Source organism: Cucurbita maxima, unplaced genomic scaffold (assembly GCF_002738345.1).
Source record: "Cucurbita maxima cultivar Rimu unplaced genomic scaffold, Cmax_1.0 Cma_Scf00013, whole genome shotgun sequence".
In the NCBI taxonomy this organism is placed as follows: domain Eukaryota; kingdom Viridiplantae; phylum Streptophyta; class Magnoliopsida; order Cucurbitales; family Cucurbitaceae; genus Cucurbita; species Cucurbita maxima.
In genome coordinates this window covers 3667526-3690476 of record NW_019272029.1, presented here as the reverse complement: position 1 = coordinate 3690476, position 22951 = coordinate 3667526, and the positions used below count along the sequence as shown (strand labels likewise).

Here is a 22951-nt window from a genome sequence, read left to right as displayed (position 1 = left end):
AAAAAGGAATACCATGAGGTCCATGATGGACTCTTGGGGACTATCAAGAAGCAAAAATGCAACCATTCGTTTCCGACTTAGAATATCCCTCACGTAACGTTTCAAGTTTTCCTGTTAAAGGAAAAATGATGGTTATGAAAATAATCCAATGAACAGTTCATGTCTCAAAGAACAGGAAAAAAAGTAATAGACTGCCAAAATGTTTTGTCCAGTGACAAAGAATAATAACTGAGAAAGTGTATCACCTTCTCGTGAAATCGTCCATCTGCAATTACTAAAACAAGCTGCTGTAGGGGATTGAATCCAGATGGAAGACGTGCTTTGGTGACTGCGTTATCCAGTGTGTCGTTGAGATATTTCAATAGGTCGACAACAGGTTCGTCGGTGATGCTGTTCTCTTGTTTGAATGTTAAATTGGAGATCATCTGTATACACATTCATCAGATATAAAAGGGTTTGAGCGTCTGGTAATTTTTAGATACGGTGTTACGGCGGAAGTGTAACGAAAGCATAAAGAGTCGAACATTAAGCAACGGAAAATTCAATACCTGGACACCAGCCTCTGCCGTGAATGCGTGATCAAAATCATGCAGTAACCTTATGTTTCCTTTCTTCCCAAAGCTTGCAACTGCTAAGCTTCCCATTTCTAGTTGGGACATGGCGCGGCATACAGTCACTAAAGCTTCAATGGCAACATCTCCACAACAACTTTCAGACATGCTCCGGGAATCATCCATGGCGATAACAATTTGGTAATCACGTTTGTTCGGCCTCGTCCTTCTCATCCATATCTTATCTTTGCGATAATGACTTGCTATATAGGGAATGACCTTGAATGCATTCCAAGCAATAGATTGTTTTTAGGAGTTTCTTTTGAAGAAAATGACAAGTTTAAGAGAAGATTGCATAGAAGATACCTTTTTCATATTGATCCTCTTGCCAGTTTTGTAATCCCCCTGGAGCTTGCTGGCAAGAGTTGGCTCCATGACGAGACGCAGTTGTTCGGCCAACTCCTGAGATAACCTAGTAGTGCGCAGTTCATATTTCCGCCAGAGAGAGGTTGCATTATTTTTCAGCTCATTAGGGACTACTTCAGTATCGTTCACTTTCCCCAACTCATCATCACTGACAGAGAGCTTTTCAAATTTACGCATTGGCTCATTCAAGTAAGTTCTATTGACGGATACCAAATTATCCGAAATGGGTGTAGAATCACCATCTTCAGTTTTCTGAGTTTCTTGAGATTCCTCTTCAGTTGGATTCTCCAAATTTGAAACAGGTACGGGATCATCTACCATACTCTTATGAATGGAGGAACGACTCAAAGCATGAGTTCCAAGATCTTGTTTCTCAGACTCCATTGGCTCAGCGATGTCGGACTTCATGGCAGCAGTACTATCGTTGTCAAAATTATTATCATTGGCAGCTCTATCAATCTGCTCCGATGTTGCGGGTCCCATTGCCTGAGCAGAACCCTTCTCCAATTCAGAAACAAATCCATACTCTTCTGCTTCTTCGTCCTCCATCTCATCTTGTACATCTGCATTATTTGCCTCAAGATCAACCGAAACTCTTGCTCTTTCCTTCCACGTATTCAGTGCATCACCAACATTCCGATAAGGATTTGGTTGCATTTTCTTAAAAGACGACGCTTCACGCTGAGGCAATTGAATATTTAAAGGATCATCAGTGAATCTCCCACCACTCGATGAGTCTGCTGCCAAGATATCAGTCTCAGAAGCATCACCACTAGGCATGCCTCTTGATGGAGCACCATCATTTTGTATTTCATTACTTCTAGACAAGCTTTTCTCAAGGTCAACATTCCTAGAGTTTGACGACTGCAAGCCACCGTTTGGTCGAGTAGCAGATTCGGCATTTTGCGCGTTTTCACCTGCCCCTGTTGCATCATTCATTGGTGCCATTGCATTCAGTTGATTATTTTCCTCATGCTCACCATCCTCAATGTCCATTTCAGAGGTTTCACGCTCGGTCTCAGCTTCAGTCATATTTTCATCTATTGGATCGGTCACATTCTCCTCGACATTACCATTCTCAGTATTGTTTCCATCCTCTTCAAGTTCATCTTGCACAGAAGATGCATCCTCTTTTTCATCCATCTCCAGATCTGGACATTCATTTGACTCCTCATGCTTCGACTCTGGTGGTTCAGAAAATTCTTGCTCTTTATCAAATTTCATCTCCTCATCTTCCTCTCCATCGAAAAAGTCGGGATTAATTTCACCTTCATCATTCTGTTCTTTTTGTTCATCATTATCTGTCTTACCATTTTCATCTGCAGAAGCCGAAAGTTCATCGTTGGCTCTAAGTTCAGAAGGGCCAACATCCTCATTCTCAACTGGAGGCCCTGATTCAACTTTTTCATTCGCATTATCGGGACATTCATCTTCGTCCTTGTTACACATTTTCTCACCAACTACATCACTTTCACCTCCTGTTTCGCCCAGAGTGGACTCCAATTGTTCATCTCCATCATCTTCATTGTCCTCCTCAGAATCCTCACTAACACTAAATGTTTCTGCATCAAAATCTTGCTCCATTTCAATACCTTTATCATTTTCACTTGGGTTTTCATTTGGAGCATCTAGCTCACTTGCCTAAACAAGAAATGTCTTATTAGAAAAATCAATAAAGAATAGAAAACAACAACAAACAGGAAGTCTGATTATAAAGGAAAGGGCCTTGTACGATTATGCATAGCATACCTTCTCATTAGCACCAAGCAGCTGATCCTCATCCATCATCTGGTCACTCACATCATTTAATCCTGCACCCTCTCCCATACCAGTTCCACTCACGTCTTGAACATTTTTATCCGTACCATCATCGTCTGGATCTTTAGTAGGAATGCCAAATCCTTCAGAATACAGATTAGCTAAGACTGTTGCTAGCACATTGGCTGTTACTGATACCTGGCATTGAAATTTTGTAAGACCATAAAAAGGTGACCTAAGAAGATTTGAGATAAACAGTGGAAATAAATGAAATGCAAATGCCACTGATTTACTTCAAATTGTAAATCAATGTTCATGAGGCGACTATATGGTACAGCATCATTTTTCAGTTGAAGGGATATAATTAAGTTACGACAAACCTACCGAGCAATTGAAGTCAAGTACGTCTTGTAGCAGACGCTCACCAATATCCTTTATTAAGTCTAAAAGTACATGTAATTGCTCAAAGTAAGCGCCTAATTGCAACGGCAGTATGCGATCTTCGGGGAGAGAATTGCCCTCAAGTTTTGTACCAGAAGTATAAAGCAGTTTATCCTGAACACAGAACTCCAAATGAAAAACCAGGCCACGATTTCAGAAAGAAAATGTAGAAAAATGAGAGAGAAATATCAACTTACAGCAAAAGAGATTGTCTTGAGAAGCTTTTCACATAAAATGTCCAAGCTCAAATTTTTCATAAACAAGTCCAATAAAGATTCCCAGGAAGTAACATTCCCTATATTTTCCGCAGGCAAACTATTCTCAGAGCAGGATGAATTGAAATTTTCCAATGCGCTGAAAATGTGTCTGAAAGTGTCCTCAAGAGCTTCATTAAATCTGCTACAAATCTCAGAGAAGTTTTCACCAATTCTAGTACTGCTTCCTGCCTCTAGACCAGATCTGAACTCTTCCTCAACAAGACTCGACTGCAAAAAAAAATTAAATTTTCAAATGACCATCTTTGAGAAGCGGAATTCACTTACGAGCATCTGGCATCGGTCATCAAGAAATAATGGGGATGAAAAATTATTTAAGGCAAACCTTCTCAAATACTTCATTAAAATGTCCAAGCAGAATATTTTCAACCGAGCTTTGATTAGCAACACGCTTGGACAAAGCAGAGTGATGATCCCTGAAGATATTGATAACTTCAAAATTCTGAATGACAAGCTCTTTCATTTGTTCTGTAACAACGTATGGTTGCAAGACACTAGCAGGTGTAGATATAACTTCCTTCTGGCCGAGAAGGCAATTATCAAGGCATTCCTGAAACATGGATTTCATAAATATAGAGCAACAATCACTGCATCCAAATAATACAAAATGAAGTATTAAATTCTAAACCTTTGACTTCTGGAACTCTGGCATAAATTTCTCTATTGCTTCTAGAATCCAATTTTCTTCAGATTTGATGCTTTGGCAGGACTCCAAATGCACATTTTTAAAGGATTTTAGCAGGATTGATTCTTCGTAAGCCATTGTACTCAAACTGTCGAAGATTTTCTGTAAAAATCCAAAAAGACGGTCAAAAAATTTACTCAAAACGATGAAATAAAGTTGGTATCAGACAATGAAAATCAACTGACCTTCTGCTGCCACATGCATCTATATATGATGTCCTGATTACAACTACTGCTTTCAGAACCATTCCGAGCACTGGAAACCTTAGAACTTGAGTACAACTTTTCCAAAAGTGATACACAACTTTTCAAGTGATTCAAATGTTTAGCAAAGTGATCCGCAACAGTGTGTTGCTTTTTCTGTATTACAACAAGTTGGTGCAAAAAAGAGCATGACCGCTCCACCTGGAAAAGAAAAAACCGAGATATAAGGGCCAGTAAGTTGTGGATCCATGAAACATAAAAAAAACTGGACACAGAAGAAATCCAACCACAGTGCATATGTTATAGCAGGACAATATTATAAAAAACAAGAAAGGAAAAATATTCTTTGTTTAGTACGGAAAACCAATGTCCCAGAGACAGAGACAAGAAATCATGCTGGTCACTTGACGGCTGAATTTCTAACAATATTGATTACCGGCACTTTCAAAATAGGAGTTACCTGCTCCCGGGTAACATCTTTATGAGAATTCAAGCAAATCTGCTGCAAGTGCAACACTGCTTTTACACTCTTGAAATAGCATTCAATGGTTTCACTTCTTTTCGCAGTCAATCCTACATTCTGAAAATCATCTGAAACTTCACGTGGCAATCTACTTTGAGACAGAAGCAAATACTGAATGTCATCTGATTGCTGAAGGAACCACCAGGATTTAGGATTCTCCTGAAAGGGCCAAACAAATAATTTAAGCAAACACGACATAAAAATCTAGATGGCTTCACAATTTAAGGAAAATTTAACATCTGAAGTAAAATACCTCCAAATAAATAGACTTGTGCCTTGACAAACCACTAGCTTCCAAAAGCTTTAGAAGTTCAGACAAGGCCCTCCGCTTCCCTTGGCTCTTTTTAGATTCCTTCCAAATATCATCGCAATAGATTGCCCTCTGGTATATTCTTTCAATTGTAAAACTTAAAGATTTCCATTCTTCTTGGTAGGAAAGGGAATGCGATTGAGATTCTGATTGCTGAATAACACTAATCAAATCTGAAAAGTCGCAATGTTCTTATATTCATAAGCATTAAATTGGAAACAGAACTCAACGATAAGAAAATATCAATATGAATAAAAAGACCTTCAGCACTCTTCAAACTTGAGAATGATAACTTGTATTCAGGGGTTCCATTTAGGTACAAATTTTGAACCACGCCTTGGACACTTTTTCTCCAGTCAGTAAACCAATTAAACCTAAGAACCAATCAAGGAATATTAGGAATTTTAATACAAGAAGCTCTCAGTCACAAGGAACAGCAGGAAGACGAAAAAACACTAACCTGTCTTCTGCACCAGATTGAAGAGATTGTATTTTGGTCCCTTTTTTCCCTGCATCTTGGTTGAAGAAAAGCAGCACAGGTTGCTGCAACAGATCCTATAATAAAAAAGAGAAAAAGTAGAAACAAAAAGAAAAATTATAAGAAAAATGTCAACGCTTGATCTATAATGTTGATCTCTATAATTTTTTCTAGTAGTGGATGCAACCCAAAGGTCACACTTGCCTACATTTCCAAATTTACTTTAAAAGAAATTGTTGCAAAATCTAATTTAGACCGATGTTTTTCTTACTTTCAGAGAATTACATGTCCTTACTTTCAGAGAATTACATGTCCAAGAAAGACTAACTAAATTTAAATTGATAAATAATCTAAATTCACTAGATACTAGTAATCTAAATAAATCCCTAGATAATAGTAGGCAAGTAACAAAATCAAAATAACAATAAATCTAAATAATAATCCCTAAATAGCAAGTAACTAAATCAAAATAACAATCCTTAGATATAAAATAATAATCTCTAGATACTAGATAACTAAATCCCACTACTTTATCCCCTTGGATACTGGGGTAAACAAATATAAACAAATATCCCTTCGACACTCCCCTCAAGCTGAGTAGTAGATATCATTTATTCTCAGTTTGGATACTAACTCATGAATTACACAAACATCTCCTAACTTATGGAAAATGTGAAATATTTGATAGGATCCATTTCGGGAATGTAGAATGTTAGAGAAATTCAAATGTTATAAATCCAGTACGTCCGGAACGGAGAGGTAAATTGGGGAGGAAGAGGACTTGTAGGACAGAAACAGCTAATGGAAAGCAGTAATATTCTGCTAGACTAGTCTAGACCACTTTTGCAATTGAAGTGAATCCCTTAATCTGAGTATAGGAGATTACGATTTTTTATGGTCCTACACCTGCAGCAAGCTACATCGAGAATGAAAGTATTGTATACGTCATGAGTCCGATCCTTTGTAGGAACTACCCGTAATAAGACTAATTCTTAAACTGATTTGTTAAACTGATTTGAGCTCAATGAAGGCACCAAAGACCCTAGAAACGTATAAAAGCAAGTTGGAAGTCATTATTTATCACTTACACTGTATTTCTTAATAAGCTTCCTGAGCTTCAGCCTACTTCTTCTTGAGTTCTCCAGAGAACAATAACTCTCAACACGTTCCCAACGACATAATTTCTGAATTTCCTTCAACTCCGTTTCAATTTTCTTCCGACAACCTTCTATATGCTCCAATATTCTGAAGTGGAAAAAAAAAAAACATATCCCATGATCTACCAATACAAGATGCATCCAATATTCTAAAGTGAGAAGAAAAATATCATTTCTACTGAAACTCACATTGGTAAAAATTGCACATAATATCCAAATAAGTTGTACAAGGCCTTCAATAGTTCCACCTCATAAGGACTGCATTCAGACAATTTATTATTAGAAGGAATGAGTTCAAAATACAAATTACCAAAGAAACTAATCATCATCAAGCGAGAGGGGCTACTTTAACCATTAGACTTGAATTTGTTTGTCCCAGGTCTTCATAGAATGTAAGAATGAACAATAACCACACACAATCCATTTTGTTCATCTTCCTATTTATACCACTTCTCACAAACAAGATTTAAGAAAAGAACTTTTTGTGTTACCTGGAAACTTTAACGCATGCACCAATTCTAATTTGTCCAAGGAATGAAAAAAGAAGCTCAAGGCGTTTCCTGAATTCCCCAACACTTGATGTATTTATGAAATCCTCCAAACTGCAATAAACATACTACTGTTGATATAAATAGCAGACGTATAAAAAACATTTGGAGAGCAGGGTTTAATAGGTAAAGAACATGCCTGCTGATGGTAGAGTCCGAATGCCAATGCCGTAGAATAGAAAAAAGAGGAAACCATAACTGCAGCAAAAATGAGGCAGAAGTACTTTATTAGTACTAAAAAATGTAATATATAAGTTGTTCAGGACAAGAGGCATTTGGTCAGAAGAAGACACGCAAGTATCTGCGCTTCAGCCACTTGAAACCTTGTTTAGCAATATCAAGGGGGAAAACCATCCCTTAACCATAGATCAAGGTAAACAAACAAAAGCTTTTCTATGGCCAAAATGAATTAGAACCCTCCCTCATCCTATGGAAAAAAGTAGTCTTATAAATCAACATTGGTCCATAATATCACCTTTCCACAATTGATTTCATACTGGTCCTGCACCTCATCAAGCAATGCTGGCCATGAGTCAAACTCAATCTTTTTCCATGATGAAACTAATTCAAGTATAGGCTCCAGTTGCTCTGCAAGTTAATATAAAAAACTTGTGTAAGATGGACTTCCAAGAGCAAAACCAAAAAAATATAATTAAAAGTCCTTACCAGAAGAAGAAAACTTTGACCCATGTTCTGGTAATGTCTGCACCTTGTTAACCAAGATTTGCAAACTTGATAAAGCCTGTAAAGATCATGATGAGAAACAGGACAAAAAGTTTAATAGTTTCGCCTTTCTTGCATAAGAGGTCACTATATGGGGTCTAACTGAATTGATTTAAAAATATGCCCCATCACGATAATTATGGATGTTCCAACGGGTAGGTCTTACTAACATCAATTTCAGTCAAGAATCTACATCCCCCTAAAATAAAAAGATTTCTATTTGTGTTACAAACTAGCAATGCATAGCAGTACAAATACCTTTGCTACCGGGGTGTCCATAGAAAGATTTCGTAGCATTTCAATTATATCCAAAATCATCTGAAGAACATGATGTTCTGCATGATCAAGCAAAAGTGAAGAAACACGTTGATGAAGTGGGGCAAGTAACTTCACCATCTTTGCTATCATTGAAGGATTTGAATCCTGAGTAAAAGTATTACAACCATAGTTATAAATAACAGTACATTAAAAATTAAAACAAACAAATCACTTTGTAAAACCTTGTAGAAATTATATTTCCCAGATACTCTTTCAGAAAATATACAGTTCCCTTCATGTTCCAAACAAAGACGTAATAAGTGCTCAGGTGCAAGTTTGGCGTCCAGACTTGACAGCAACAACCCACCAAAATCTGAAGGAAAAAAAAAAATCAACAAACAAATTTTAACTTTAATGGTTCAAAAAAATGGTCAACAAAATATCTCGTAGTCATGAATACCTTTAATCAATGCTAAACCCAAGTTATATGAAACAGAAAAAGAAAGTAACCGGGATGCATCAGATACTTTGGAAGTTCCAGGCTGAAACCAAAGGAAACACGTCAGATAATGAACTGCTACAGCATCTACAATGCAAAAGACGGCAGGAAAAAAGTGGAAGCAGAAAGCTTTACTGTTAATACCATAAAAACCCTTCATAATATTCAAATTCTGATAGTGTGTGTGTGCGTTTTTTTTAAAGAAGGATACAACTTTACAAGTATCTTTCATGGCAGCAGTAAGAGAAAATCCTTTGCATAACCATACTTTGAGAAAACGAAACACTAACCTATCTGAAGAAAAACTATAGAAGGCAACAATTTCTCGGAATTATTAAAAGTATCAAGTCATAAAGGAAATAAATGAACAACAAAGCTCACAGTAATCTGTAATGAACTTACAACTAAAACAAGATCAGGAGAGCCAAACAGCTGATTATGAATGTGGATCATCTGGTCGATCATAGACTCGTCTATTAAGCTCCATTCATCTTCTGAAGTATCATATTGCTTGCTAGCTTCACTCTGGAAGATCACATGCCATTTCAACCAATGAATAAAAATAGCCAAGATCAAAGAAGTATTAAATAATTGCCTATAAATCTGCAGGGGTGTGGTACCATATCAGTGGACTCATTTTCAGAGAGTAGCTCCACTTCTGAAGAATTTTCGTTATCTAATGATTTGCCAACATCAGCTTCAATAACCTTCTCAATCTCGAACACACGGGGCTTAAACTTGTATAATTGAGAGTCAACATCTTCTTTAGTTGTTGATTGAACTTTCATATTCATCCAGAGGTTCGCAAATCCATTGAAAATATTATCTAATAGCTGACCAATACATACCATAAAAAAGATCGTTAAAAATGATGACATGTATGGTGAACTTATAGTTATAAACATTCACAATTCTGAAATAAAACATGGCAAGAAGCTTCACCAGAAAAGATTTAGCATCCATCAGCCTGGAATCAGCAACAACATGTGAAGCACGAACCAGAATATTGTAGTGTAGAGCACTTTTAAGTTGCATAACGCAGGTCTGTTATCAGAATGGATTATGTCGATTATAAATAAATAACAGAAATGAATGATTATTAATTTTCTAAAATGTAAAAGAAAATACATACCTTATCACTATCCACAGTTTCTTTTGAACTAATAACCAACTTTTCCAGCAAAGCTACATCCATTGCATAGAAACAATCTGTATCAGGACTGAGATCATGGAACGAAAACCCAGCCAGGCCATCATTTAAACCAACAGATATGTGATTGGAAGGAAGCCCCCGTGGGAATCTCATAAAGGAATAAATTGATTTCTGGCAAAATTTTCAGGATCAGCATTTGAACTTATCAAATCTAATATGAAGGGAAAAACAAAGGCAAAAGCTGAAATAGAATACCATAACTTGCTCCCCATTATACGGTTCAACCACACTAGAAAAGCACAAGCTTGATGAGACAAGAGACAAGCCTAATTTCATTTCATAAACTGCAAGCTGAATGGGTTGAATTATATCAACATATCCAGTGTATTCATCTGATAACCGATCAATAAAGCGAGTAGCCATCTCCTGTGTAATCAGACCATGTAATGTAAAATTTGCCAAAATCATAAATAATATTGTCCAGAAAATAATCTACTAGAGACGCGACAAATACCTCCCAGTTGCATAGTCTGCCCATTTGGTGCGAGTCTGTTGCTTCAATATTAGTTAACAAAATTTCAACAAACTCAAAAAACTCTTCACACTCATGTTTCAACTTCTTAAACTTTCCAGGTTCTACACGGAAAACAACCTGAACCAACAAAAAGCCATCATAGCGATAAATCAATAACTAAAATTTAGAATTTCCATCTCTAAACTGCTGTAAAAGAGTATAGACTACTTATTTTCCAAAACATGGTAAAAAATGCTTTCCTACAGTCCAGTATTAAATATGTTTAAATAAGATTGCATTCGCAGAATGATGCATCAGATGGTAAGAATGCACCTCCAGCATATAGAAGACAAGCACACGGTCTCTCCTCCAATGACCATAAAATGCATAGAATTGATGTAAAAAAGACCAACCTTTTTCTGCAATTTAGTGCACTCCAGTTCAAGATTTTCAAACGTCTGTTTTCTTTCCTTATCAGCTTCTCCAACAATGGAAAACAACCCTGCCAATAGTTCGCACTCTTGCCTCACCTACAACAACATTGAGTAGCAGCTTCAACTTATCATCCAACAAAAATGACTTAAGCAAGAAGTAATCAGGTGAGCCTGAGGAAAGCAGTTGCACTCAGTACAAAACCTCCTACGGTCACAAACTGATGTCATTTATATTACAAATGCATCAAGGAAGACTGCATTTTCAAAATCAATAATTGCCGACCAATGGCGACATGGTTTAATTTGAAGGCATAAAACTTCGTCAACACATTTAAAAAATTTGAGATTTGAAAAACATAGCACAAAAATTATAAAATTAGAAACTTCGTCAACACATACATTATCTTTAAAGACAGAATTAAATATAAAAAACAAAACTATTTTTAATAGCATGAGATAATACCTCAGTTTCAACTTCAAGTGAAGATTTCTTTTCCACTAATTGCATATACTTGTAATAATATTTGATCGAAGGATCCAAATGACAGCAACTGAGCAATAGATACAATCGCAATCCTCCAAGTCTTAACCACACACGACCAAGTGTATGATGCCGATCTTGAAAAAAAGAACAGAAGAGTTGTAAGAAACAGAACGGAAAAGGCAAAGACGAAGCATCAGTCATTAAAGGGATTTCCAGTCAACAAACTAATAGCCACTGATCTGCAGAAAGGTTAACCATATCCAAAATACGATGAAAGTGAAATATTATGGTAGAAACTTTTGCAGTGGCCATCCAAATGAAATATAATAAGAGAAAGCAGAGAAGATATGAAGCAGCTGGGCTGGAGTAGAATCCTTCTGTTCATTGTTGTTTCACTAGATTCCAAAATACTGAGGCTTTCAGTAACTTGTGGCTGACGCCTATGTGCATTTGTGCCTTCTGATTCCATAAGACTGTTGGCCCTATGCTCCAAGAATCTAGGACCTTGGATATAATGAGAGAACTTTTCACACTCTTACGGAACCCTTCTCTACAGAATGAGAGATCCTTTTGACCTCCTTTGTTCTAGATTTGGGTTGGGTTTCTAGTCAGCCTTCATCTATGCTTCCTTAACGACACATACATATCTTAAATCAAAGTAGTTAACACAATACAAATAGATATTGTTATTTGCTTACCTGTTGTGACGTCATGAGAAAAGAGATCCTTAAGCAGCGGTTCAATGAACAAATGCACAGAATTTTTCAATCTCTGTTGGCTCGACTTCGCAATGAGGGAGCAAAACAACCGGACACTTTCTTCCTGCAAAAAAAGTCAGCTAAGGTTTTTAGGAAAAGTGATGGATCATATTTGTACAACACATAAGGCAATCTACCATTTTACATGAACAAAATATATATACATACAAACAAACAAGTAGTAAATTTTAAGAAATACTTGTAGGAGTCGATTAAGACCATGAGCCAAAAATTAGAAATCATGTTTAAAAGTCTTGTTAAGCTAGTTTGCTAAAAGCCTAGAAAGTTAAAAGTTTACGACTAAGCATTGTACTTAGTTTTATAGCTCCCGCAGTGCATAATTGTGAACTTCAGTGCATAATTGTGAACTTTGATTGAATTAATATGTTTATAAGTTTTCCAACATACCTTGGATGATTTACTACCCCTTGTTTGAGCATGTTGAGCATGATGTATGTTTATATATGTTTATATATGTTTATAAATGTATAATTTAGGGTTTGGTGCTCTAGCATACATGCTATGAGTATGTTAGACCATGTTCCGCTATTCTACGTTATTATAGTCCTCGAATCTAGTTTTGGATTCCACAAAACATTGGGTTGACCAAGTATCTTGTAGGGACGATTAGGGCACAACCCCTCTTCGTGAACTAGCCAAGAGGTTTAGGGTTCTACTTGATATACAGAGTTCTATTGTTACCCATCGAGAATCCCAAGAATCATAGAGGGTACACTACTAAGGTGGCTACAGTTGTGCCTAGTGGGAAGTCATGACCTTATACTATTCTAACCCGGGAGGGTGTGCGAATAGGCAGATTACGATTTTAGCTTAAAAAGGCGATGCAAAAGGTGCTTTAGTGTTTCTGCTTAAAGATGATGCAAAAGATGCGTAATTGTTTCCACCCAAAAAGGCAATGCAAGAGGTGTTTCTTTATATGGTCCAATGTATCTAAGAGCCTGATATATGGTCCCATGCTTTAGAGCTCGTTACAAGGGCTAGGTAAGAAGTGCATAGAGTTGTATGCATAAACCTTACAGGGCAAGAATAGACTAGAGCAAGTATAAGTATGAAAAGAGCAAACAAATATGTTGCTTACTGAGTATTTTTATACTCATACCATGTCGTTCTATTTTTTTCTCAGATGGAGTATAGAACACTATTGACGACGAGAGCATGCGGAGCTGTGCAGCTACAGGGGTACCTTTTAGATTAAGTTGTCTTCCTTCTTATCATTTTATTATTATTTCAAATGCTATTTCTCAAAACATATGTTTTTTTGTAAACCGTTTTGACTTGACTCCGCATAAATTACCTTTAAATTACATATATGTCGGTTTTGAATGCATAAATTAATTTTAAATTCCATGTGTCTCCCGCATTATAAAAAGAAAATTTTACTACCCTTTTTATTTTTGAGTGTAAGTAGCAACCTATGATTCGAGGCATCAAAAATCAAGTCATTACAGTTATATATATTTTAATCTAAATTGGACAATAATGCATCTCAATCAACTAAATGCAAGGTATCTCCCTGCCTGAGGTTGAGGTTGATCCTAATTGTCCCTCATTTTGCATATTATGATTTCTTATCATTTTAAACACTCCCACAATCTAGAACATATGCCTCGACTTCTAGGGTACAGCTTACAATGAGAGACCACATCACATTTGACACCAAACAATAAGAGCATCCAAGGGCATGGTATTAATGGAACATTTCGTAAGGTAATATGAGTCAATAGCTTTCAAGGAGCATACCGGAGTTTTGTCCTTGTGAAAGAATCCAAGGGACTTTATCTTAACAAACTGATCCGCATCAAAAGATTTTTCGTGAGCGTAAATAATCTGCAAGCATTTATATAGCAGGAGTCAATTCAAACTCTGGTTTCCATACATGAAACATTGGATCTCCAGTTAAAAAACGCGAACCTACCTGCAGGAAAAGATTACAAGCAGCTGATAAAAGAGAAGAGTGTGCATCCACTTCCCCTAGTGGTCTATGCCAAAGATAACAAGCTGCTACTTGTATCTTCAAACGCTTAGCAAAAAAGTCTTTGATAGAAGCAGGGCGCCACCTGAATGAAGAGAAAATCATGAAGGATGCACTACGCGAAGTACGCATATCTTAGAGAGACTTTCCATGAGAAAATCTATTTACCCCAAAGCCATTAACTTTAAATACGAATCATTGTTTTGAATGTATTTCATAAAAAATAATAAATCAATTAAAAAAACTAAATTTTCCTGTGCGAATAGAAGTGCTGAAGAGAAACGACTTCGTATATAACTCATCACTAGCCATAACCATATTTCCAGATTCCAATCGCACTTTATTTGAGGCACACTTCTTCCTATCAATAACATACACAATTTATTTTTTCACCATACAGGTCATAAAATAATTTCTCATAGTCAGTTACCAGAAGTATTAAGTAAGGTTTACCCCAAAAGGAAAACCTGACACCAAAGTGAAGCATAAGAAAACATCCCTACTCATGCTATATCGACCCTAATAGGTTAATTAACTTAACAACACTCCCCCTCAAGCTGAGTAATAGATATCATTCATTTTCAGGTTAGATATCATATCTCCGAACAGAAAACGTATCCTTGTCCATATATAAAGAACCTACTACATTTTCCCCCTTTTGCATACTAGGGTAGTTAATTTCGTTGCTATCTGGATAAAAATAATAATAATCTTACAAGATCTGGGAAACTGTTGCTGAAATCACAGGCTGAACAAGTACATGAGGAACTGGAGTTCTGTAATCAACAACCTTTGAGAAGTTCTGCATACAAGAAAACCATAAAAAAGGGTACCTAATTATATACCGAAGGTTTATATTAATAATCAGTCTAAGAATGTAAACCTACCTTGACATAATCAGGGCAATGAATCCACAAAGACTGATGCCATCTAAACCACATCTCTTGAAAAAAACCAGCTGCCTTTGCACGCACTGAAAAGCAAGACAGATCAATTTTATGCATAATAGATCAATATATGTCTAGAATCCACTGAAAAGCAAGGTGAAAGAAATATAATAGAATTGTACACAACCTCTATCCATAGAATCCCACTCATCCAACGTCCATAGCAGATTTTGATGAGCAATAAACATCTGCGGAGGTCTTGAGGAGAATGTCAATGAAAATTGTAAAGTCTCTTTCATGAGGATGGACATGCCGTGTAGTGCCTATCATCAAAGCAAAACAAATATCATAATGAAAGCATTTGCAACTAAAACTGGAAAAACGTGAAAAAACAATAAAAGAATCTGCCTTCATAAAGCAAAAAACTGTAAGACATACTTGCTTCAGTTTTCCTAGATCAAGCAAAAGAATTGAAGAAAGCTCCTGCAGCAACAGCATATCGAGGAAAAAACTGGTACCATCATTTATAGGAAGAGTGTCCAACCAAACATCAGGATCTGCCTTTATAAATATATCATAGCCAGAAGGACGGCAGATAAGTGATAATTTTTCCTGAACAGGATGGTTCTTCGATCCCAGAATTGCCTTAGCATTGTTCTTCTCATGTTCAAACCTTGCCAACAGCATCTGTTACAAACAAAGTTGATTTCCTTTTTCAGTTGATGAGAAAATTAATTTGCACAAGTAAAAAAGTGATACAAAACCTGATAAATATCCAGCAAATTCTGAGCGACATCATCTTCATCAAATTTACTGAGTATACAAGAAGACATGGAAAGGCCTACAAGAACACAAAAGAAAAGAGAAATGGCCACTTATAGTTAAACCAGCAGTGGCTGCGATTTCAAGAAACAAAGGGGACTAGTTTCAACTATTTCAAGAAAAATTTATAGTGAAGAAACATAATGAAGATATTTTACACAAGTTAAAAGTCTGCATCTACTTTCAACTATTTGAAAGAACAGGGCATATAAATCAGAAATACGGAAAAAGGTAATGCATTGCGTCAAAATTGCAGCAAGAATAAACCCCAATACTGCGTAAGTATGGAGTGGGAACAGAACAAGTACATAAAAGATAATCTTTCTAGGCAATAAAATGATGACAGCATAAATATATTTTCATTTCAGTTCTACACTAGGTGGTTGGGCCATGAAGTTTTTTGACAACCACGGATGAAAAGAATTGAAATTAAAACTCAAACATGATGAATTGTGATATATTCTACAAAAATTCACAAATATATAGGAACGTCTTCGGACAGTTAACAAATATGAATGCCATAACTGTGAAATATTAAAAAGAAGTAAAGGAACAAACAGAAATAGAAGGATTTTGTGTTTTGGTAATACCACTACATGTTACCATTGGACCCAAACGTTTAAGATTATGGGTTACAGAAAATTTATTCTTTCACTAATTTTTAACAAATGCTCTAAAAGTAATTTTAAAATTATCTATCTAATCCTAACAGCGCATCTTTATAGTTCATTTCGTTTAATGTTTCCCTTCTCAGATTATTGTTTCCAATGGGTTTATCAAACAAAAAGTTGAAAGTTTGTTGTTTCATTGAAAAAGGAAGATGGCTCTCTTGCATTCCCTGATCGCACTATGTGCAAATGAACTACGAAAGGTCTTTTTTCAGATAAGAGTATTTGAAAGAGCCAAATAAACACAGGCTCACATACGAAGTCCATGCTAAAATAGCCCCAGCACAAAATTAGACAAAAGAACTCTTCCCTGATCACAAAAAAAAGGTAGGTGCATCCATTAAAAAGCTATAGAAAAGTTTCTAATATAAGGTAGTAAATGTGCAGAAGGCGTATGGATTTGTGATTTACCGCTAAAAACTGATCCCTATTTGGTAAATGGATTTGGAGACTTCATCTTGGAGGAAGGTCATTGAATTGAAATATGGTTCTTACCACTTTGATCACAAGCCCAATCATAGATCAATCATTTCTTCAAATGCTCCATTGAAAGTCATTGATAAGTTCAACGATCAGATTCATAAAGTTGACAGTTGCTATATTTGGTCAAAAGGACTTATTTGAGAAGAAGTCTACTGAAAGAAGAAATTAGAGAATGGAATAATTTATTCATCCTTCTCTCCTCCAACAAGTTGAGATTTCAAGGTGACTCAGATATGGCGCATTGAAAATTATAGTTATTTTTTCCACCAAGATCCACTACTCCCTTGCATTAGCAGGTATTAGAGGTAATGAGAAATTTACCCAAAATAGTCAGATTCTTGAGAAACTCAGCCACTAATACTTAACGACAAGCTTCAGCGCGAAGCCCCTGGATTGCTCTCTCATCAATGTTGCATTATTTGTAAAATGGCTCCAGAAACATCCATTCATCTCTTCAGTAACCGAAAAATTGCTACGGCTTATCCAAACCATGTAGCTGATATTTGGTTCATCCAAGTGATATGCTTTCCTTCCTTTTTCTTGTTTTTCATGGACACCGTTTCAAGAAGGAACAAGTTGTTTTATGCCTGAAGTTAAATCGGGCTTTCCATTGGTCATTATGGTTAGAGAGGTACTGGTGCATTGACGAAGTTGAGGAGTAAGGATGTAATTGCCCTCTACTTTTTGTAATTAGCCTTACTCCTTTTATTGCCCATTGACTAAGTTTTCTGCAACATCCTCTTGATTGATTCTACACAAGATGGATCTTCTTCATATTGTAATTTCTGTTATTCATTGAAATGTTCTGTTTCTTATTTTAAAAAAAAACAGAAGAAAATGACAAGTTTCACTAGCACAAAGAGAGCATTGAACATAACTAAAACCCATACCTCCACATAAGAACCCTCTACACCTAGAAACATCCTTCTAGACCTTTCTAGTCCCAAAAATTACGAAGCTCTTGAATTTTGTACTTTTCAGGCTTTAGGATTTCATTAACCTGTTTGCTTAGTTTCAGGCGTCTAGTCTGGAAGTTTTTCATTAGAAATCTATCCTCACACTGCTTAAAATTCTAGCTTATTAGGTTAATATCTTTAGTTCCTTTATGATTATTCTCGAATTCTTTTCAGGTGGAGAACCTGTTTATAATATCATGTTCCTTTGGTTTTCATGTGGCAAAGGTACGACCTAGTTCTAGGTATCAAAATCAAAATAAGTACACATGAGCACGTGTACACAGGCATTCTTTTGACATGTCCCCCTCTGTTCTGCCACATTTACAAAGATAAAACTACCTACTGCTTTTGTCTCATAAAAAAGAGACAAAACGTAAGCTCTCAAGGAAATACCAAAAAGTATACCTTCCATTGCAAGGCACCGAAGCTCAGGATTGGATGATGTGAAAACTTCAATTAAAGGATCCTTCCCTGCTACAGCTGAGACTGCATAACAAAATGAACACAGCGTGTTGTTGGTCTTTATAAAGATTATAGAACAACATGCAAGTAAATCCCAGTATAATATTTTCTAAATTTTCTCACAATAAAAGAAAAAGAAAAGAACTGCAAATGAACTTAAACTGTACAAGATAGAGGATCAAGAAATCAAGGTCCCTTACCTCGATCATGTAGTTTTAGATTTATTGGCCATAGACATTCACATAATCTATAAAGTTGCTGTTGCTTATGATACAGGTCAGCAGAAGAAGGTGAAGCAGGGTGACCACCATAAATCCATAGTAAGGACTTTTCTGAGTGAAAGGACATTGAAGTCTTTTCAAGTTTCTTAAACTCCCTCTAAGTAAAATAAGAAATCCATTAGCTATAGAAGAATATTAATATGCTCAGAATCTTTCCAATTATTACCAGCTTACCAGTATGGCTTCAACGGCATCTGCAAGGAAATCCTTGAATGGGAGGATATCTTTTATCAAAAATCGTCCAGAAACTTGTAACGTCTCAAAATTCAAAGCGACAAGTCCATCCCAGAGCAATAAGTGATCATCGAGAAGAGTGCTGTAAGACTGAATAAGCATGTCAAAAGAAGCAGACTCGATAAGCTTAGAGGATGGATCTACAAGCTTGAAAAAGATTTCCTGCTCTAGTGCTCGCAGAGACTTCAAAACTGGTAAGAACCCTTGAGTTTCACTGCTTAGTTCATGCCTGCTTTCGGCATTCCACTGTTGATACGTACGCATTAAAAGACCTATGCACTTGATAGCATTACGTAGGGCTGTGCAGGACAACTGAAGCTCATCTTTTGACAATTCTAATATGCCTTTGGATGCATTAAATTCATCAGTCTTGTCTTCTTCACCCGATATAGCCACCAACTCAGATGACAAAATTGGAATTGGATGCACATCAAAATCTATTCCAAGATGGGATTTGATCTTACCCCGAAGGTGACAAATAAAATTCCACAATGGATGCTCTATAACCTGTTTGATTGATGTCAAATAAAGATTGAAAAGTTGGCAAAACGGGTGCAATATGGAACTAAACCAACTAAACCAGATGATATAAAGCTCAATATCCATTTCAGAAGCTTGCTCGATTGCCCAGTTGGCAGCAAAAAGTAACTTATTATTGTCAGATTTTAAGTTGAATTCATTTTTGACTTGAGAGCTCAATATCATACTGTTAGAAGCCTTCGGAAACATTAAGTTATGTAAAGTCTTAAAATCCATTAAGAATGTTCGTGCATATCCACCAGCAGATAGGTTAAAGTCCAGAGAATAACTCTTAGCAATTCCAAGTTCATGCAATGCGCATTGAGCTCCCAGGAATTCCAAATACATACAATTCTGCTTTACACAGGCTTCTTTTGAGTGCCAAACATAATCTCTCAATTTTATGGGCCTTGGCCATCCTCCAGGCAAACATAGATATGTCATTGATGCATCAAATTCAGAGAGCCAAGCATCTGATAAATATAAAATTTTTGCATTTTGAACAATACCCATCCCCTCGGCCTCACCAAAAGAAGAAAGATATGTATGCTCCCAACTGACATGAAGGCTCCACTGAGGCTTACAGCCATTCATGATGAGTTGCTGGAACAACTGCACCCAGCGTGCAAGTTCAATGTATGTTATGCGAACATTAAGGTGAAGACCTTCTTCCCTTGCATAGACATGTGAGTTTGCCATGGATTCAACCAATTTGGCACCAGGAATACCAGATAAAGCAAGAAATCTCCTAGTGTCATTCAATTCAATGTCCTTTTTACCACACTGAGCTCTATCTTGCAGCCAATGAGGCTGTAACATGAATATTTCCACTCCCCTATTTCTCATTGCACGAGAAACTTCTCCATGAATTGGATTAACAGTAAGGAATATCCGAAAATTAGCATGTGGATACAGGACCACTGGTTCCCCATCAACAGTCCCGCATTCATTGATAGTTATTGAACCACAGGACTCCACCAATGAATTGATTCTATCAAGTACCTAATGTACAAACAAAAAGAAAATTAAAAGACAACAAGTGTAAATCATCATACGAAATAAAATACAAAAAAATTGATGTTAGCTTTCACTCACAGTGGGGTTACAAGAATTGGCATTCTTAAGAATGATCCATTCTCCATGTTCAATAGCCTTGACTAGTATTCCTAGCACCCATTCAAACTTTGCTGAAAATGGCTGTTTCTGTTCACTCTCTTCCAACTTTAAAACTGTCTTAATGCATCGTTCAAGTACCTTGTTAGCTGGAGCATCATTCAGGTATGACATAAGTTGTTTAATGATATCAACTAGTAAACCAAGAGAATTCACAATTCTGTTCCAATTTTTTGCATACCCACAAGCAGAACCTGTTGCCAACTGGAAATTAATTTTTGACGAAAAAGATAGCCATTTGGTCATTATACCATTTCCAACCCAATCAAACTCTTCCTTAGAAGATCTTATTTGCACACTACAATATTTGTTGACATGAAAGCCAACTTGATCGATAACATGACGTAAATTCCGAATGGCATCATATTGCTCAAAGCACCCAAGTAATTCTGATATATCAGTTGTGGACGAAAGATTCAACTCATTTAGTACATTCCCAGTGAGCTGAGCAAGCAACCTTACGAGAGAAGTTTTGCCAGATGAAGATGAACCAACCAAAATGCACATCCACTGATGTTTAATGCAATGTGCAACAGCTTCTAAGCTTTGACGAATTCCTGGCAAAATCTTAAGCTGGCTACTCGCTACGCTACATGCTTGAATGCTATTCCTTTCAATGGCAATATTCCCCACAATTAAAAACTGAGAATTCAGTTGAACTCGTGGATAAGGATTAATAAAATATTTTGAACCAAATACTTGCTCATAAAGCCGCAGCACTTCCCTGCGATCACAAGCCGTTCGCATCCGTTGAATGTAGACAATGTTGAGGAAGCAATAATTTCTCAATCTTTCAGGTGCACCTAAAAATAATTTTTGAAAAATGTATAAGAAATCAAGCATGGCTCTATGCAAAGGAATCAATCAAGCCCAACCAAACAGGAGATCAAACCTTCAATAATCTGACAAGATCGTAGAACATCACGGAGATTAAACTCCCAAGGTGTCCCATCCTGAGCAAATTTTTTATACAGCATAACTTCTTCATGCAACTTTTTATTGAACAAGATCAATTTTGATAGCAAAGGCTTCGGGATTGATTCATAAAGTGAGCTACAAATGAAGAGATAGTCATCCTCAACCAACTCATCCAAATAAACCTGAAATCAAATTAAAAAATCAATACCAACTCTAACATATCATTTATATCAAGATAGGGAATAAATAATTCAAACCAAGTCTATGGAGCAAAAAGTACCTTAGTGAACCGATTAAGGAATGACTTAGGTAGGCCTTTCCTTCCACCTCCTTGATAGGAAGGATTCTGACATGCAAAAACTCTAAAGGATGGTGGACATTTAAACGTAAGTGCCAACTCAGGAATAAACACCTCAGCTCGATGGTCTAATATGGCATTCAATCCCTAAAAAGTAATTTCCATAAAAAAAAAAAAAAAAAGGAAGGTCAGATGCATAACAGATTAATATTGTTAAAAAAGAGAGAGACACAAGATCTTCAAACCCTGCCTCTAAAACGGATTGTGGAGCAAGATTCAGTTCATCTAGCAAAACCCAACAGCCTTCCTTCAGAGCCTGCAGAAAGATGGGGAAAGTGTTATATACTAAACTTCATAACATTATTATTTCTAATACAAGGAGATTCTAACCTGCAACAAGATCCCATCGGACCATGCAAATTTTATTCCCTCGTCACTTTCAACTGGTAAATCAGACCCCAGCAAATCCATCATATCAGTCTGCATCACAAATATGAGGAATGACAACAGCAAGATAGAGCACAGATTAGGTATACGTCCGATGATAATCAGAATAGAAATGAGCAAAGACAGGTATGTGGAAAATCATTACCTGCTCGGACAAATTTATGCGTACGACCCTGTGTCCAGAAATTTGTCCCAAGGACACAATCAAACTTGTTTTCCCAACGCCAGGACTTCCCTCAAGTAAAACTGAAAAGTACAATTCCATTCAGTACGCTTAAGTATGAAAATCTCGTAAATATGAAATCCGACAAACCTGGCTTTGAAAGCTGCATAGCTCGCAGTACCCTTAATGCATTTTTGTATGTTGTTGGTGCCAAGAACTCATATTTACCAGTTTGACAAGGCAGACAGCCTATAAACAAAACAACTATTACTTAACTACGGAATGAAAATGGATATTTCTACACCATATGAAAAATAACTGACTGCAACCAAACTACCAATAGTAACTGAAATAGCAGTAGAACGGAAGTTAATTATCCTAAAAGGAAATTACGGAAGCAAAATCAACCTAGAAAAAAAAAAGATAAAAAGAAAATCAGACTTAGCATCACTACCATCATTATGAACAC

The 22951-nt window shown here is 36.5% G+C and overlaps 1 protein-coding gene across 2 annotated transcripts in view; it reads right to left on the bottom strand.

The window, feature by feature from the left end:
• LOC111488513 (midasin) overlaps positions 1-22951 on the bottom strand; it is a 43515-nt gene that overhangs the window by 442 nt on the left and 20122 nt on the right. For both annotated transcript variants that reach the window (XM_023136276.1, XM_023136275.1), the window contains 49 exons: positions 22633-22731; positions 22465-22565; positions 22263-22352; positions 22123-22188; positions 21855-22019; positions 21549-21756; positions 20579-21459; positions 18905-20485; positions 18650-18827; positions 18393-18473; positions 15823-15899; positions 15497-15745; positions 15246-15381; positions 15059-15144; positions 14888-14973; positions 14115-14256; positions 13940-14026; positions 12119-12242; positions 11400-11554; positions 10916-11032; positions 10503-10640; positions 10244-10414; positions 9968-10159; positions 9778-9879; positions 9456-9668; positions 9238-9360; positions 8797-8878; positions 8579-8709; positions 8337-8501; positions 8022-8097; positions 7831-7943; positions 7495-7553; positions 7299-7409; positions 6997-7065; positions 6739-6895; positions 5633-5727; positions 5434-5546; positions 5116-5345; positions 4800-5021; positions 4322-4540; positions 4080-4238; positions 3777-4001; positions 3374-3661; positions 3120-3290; positions 2727-2933; positions 918-2618; positions 549-830; positions 246-425; positions 13-111 (listed from right to left, as the gene is read on the bottom strand). In XM_023136276.1, coding sequence (XP_022992044.1) covers positions 13-111; positions 246-425; positions 549-830; positions 918-2618; positions 2727-2933; positions 3120-3290; positions 3374-3661; positions 3777-4001; positions 4080-4238; positions 4322-4540; positions 4800-5021; positions 5116-5345; positions 5434-5546; positions 5633-5727; positions 6739-6895; positions 6997-7065; positions 7299-7409; positions 7495-7553; positions 7831-7943; positions 8022-8097; positions 8337-8501; positions 8579-8709; positions 8797-8878; positions 9238-9360; positions 9456-9668; positions 9778-9879; positions 9968-10159; positions 10244-10414; positions 10503-10640; positions 10916-11032; positions 11400-11554; positions 12119-12242; positions 13940-14026; positions 14115-14256; positions 14888-14973; positions 15059-15144; positions 15246-15381; positions 15497-15745; positions 15823-15899; positions 18393-18473; positions 18650-18827; positions 18905-20485; positions 20579-21459; positions 21549-21756; positions 21855-22019; positions 22123-22188; positions 22263-22352; positions 22465-22565; positions 22633-22731 — 10802 coding nt within the window. The remainder of the gene's footprint in view (positions 1-12; positions 112-245; positions 426-548; positions 831-917; positions 2619-2726; positions 2934-3119; positions 3291-3373; positions 3662-3776; positions 4002-4079; positions 4239-4321; positions 4541-4799; positions 5022-5115; positions 5346-5433; positions 5547-5632; positions 5728-6738; positions 6896-6996; positions 7066-7298; positions 7410-7494; positions 7554-7830; positions 7944-8021; positions 8098-8336; positions 8502-8578; positions 8710-8796; positions 8879-9237; positions 9361-9455; positions 9669-9777; positions 9880-9967; positions 10160-10243; positions 10415-10502; positions 10641-10915; positions 11033-11399; positions 11555-12118; positions 12243-13939; positions 14027-14114; positions 14257-14887; positions 14974-15058; positions 15145-15245; positions 15382-15496; positions 15746-15822; positions 15900-18392; positions 18474-18649; positions 18828-18904; positions 20486-20578; positions 21460-21548; positions 21757-21854; positions 22020-22122; positions 22189-22262; positions 22353-22464; positions 22566-22632; positions 22732-22951) is intronic.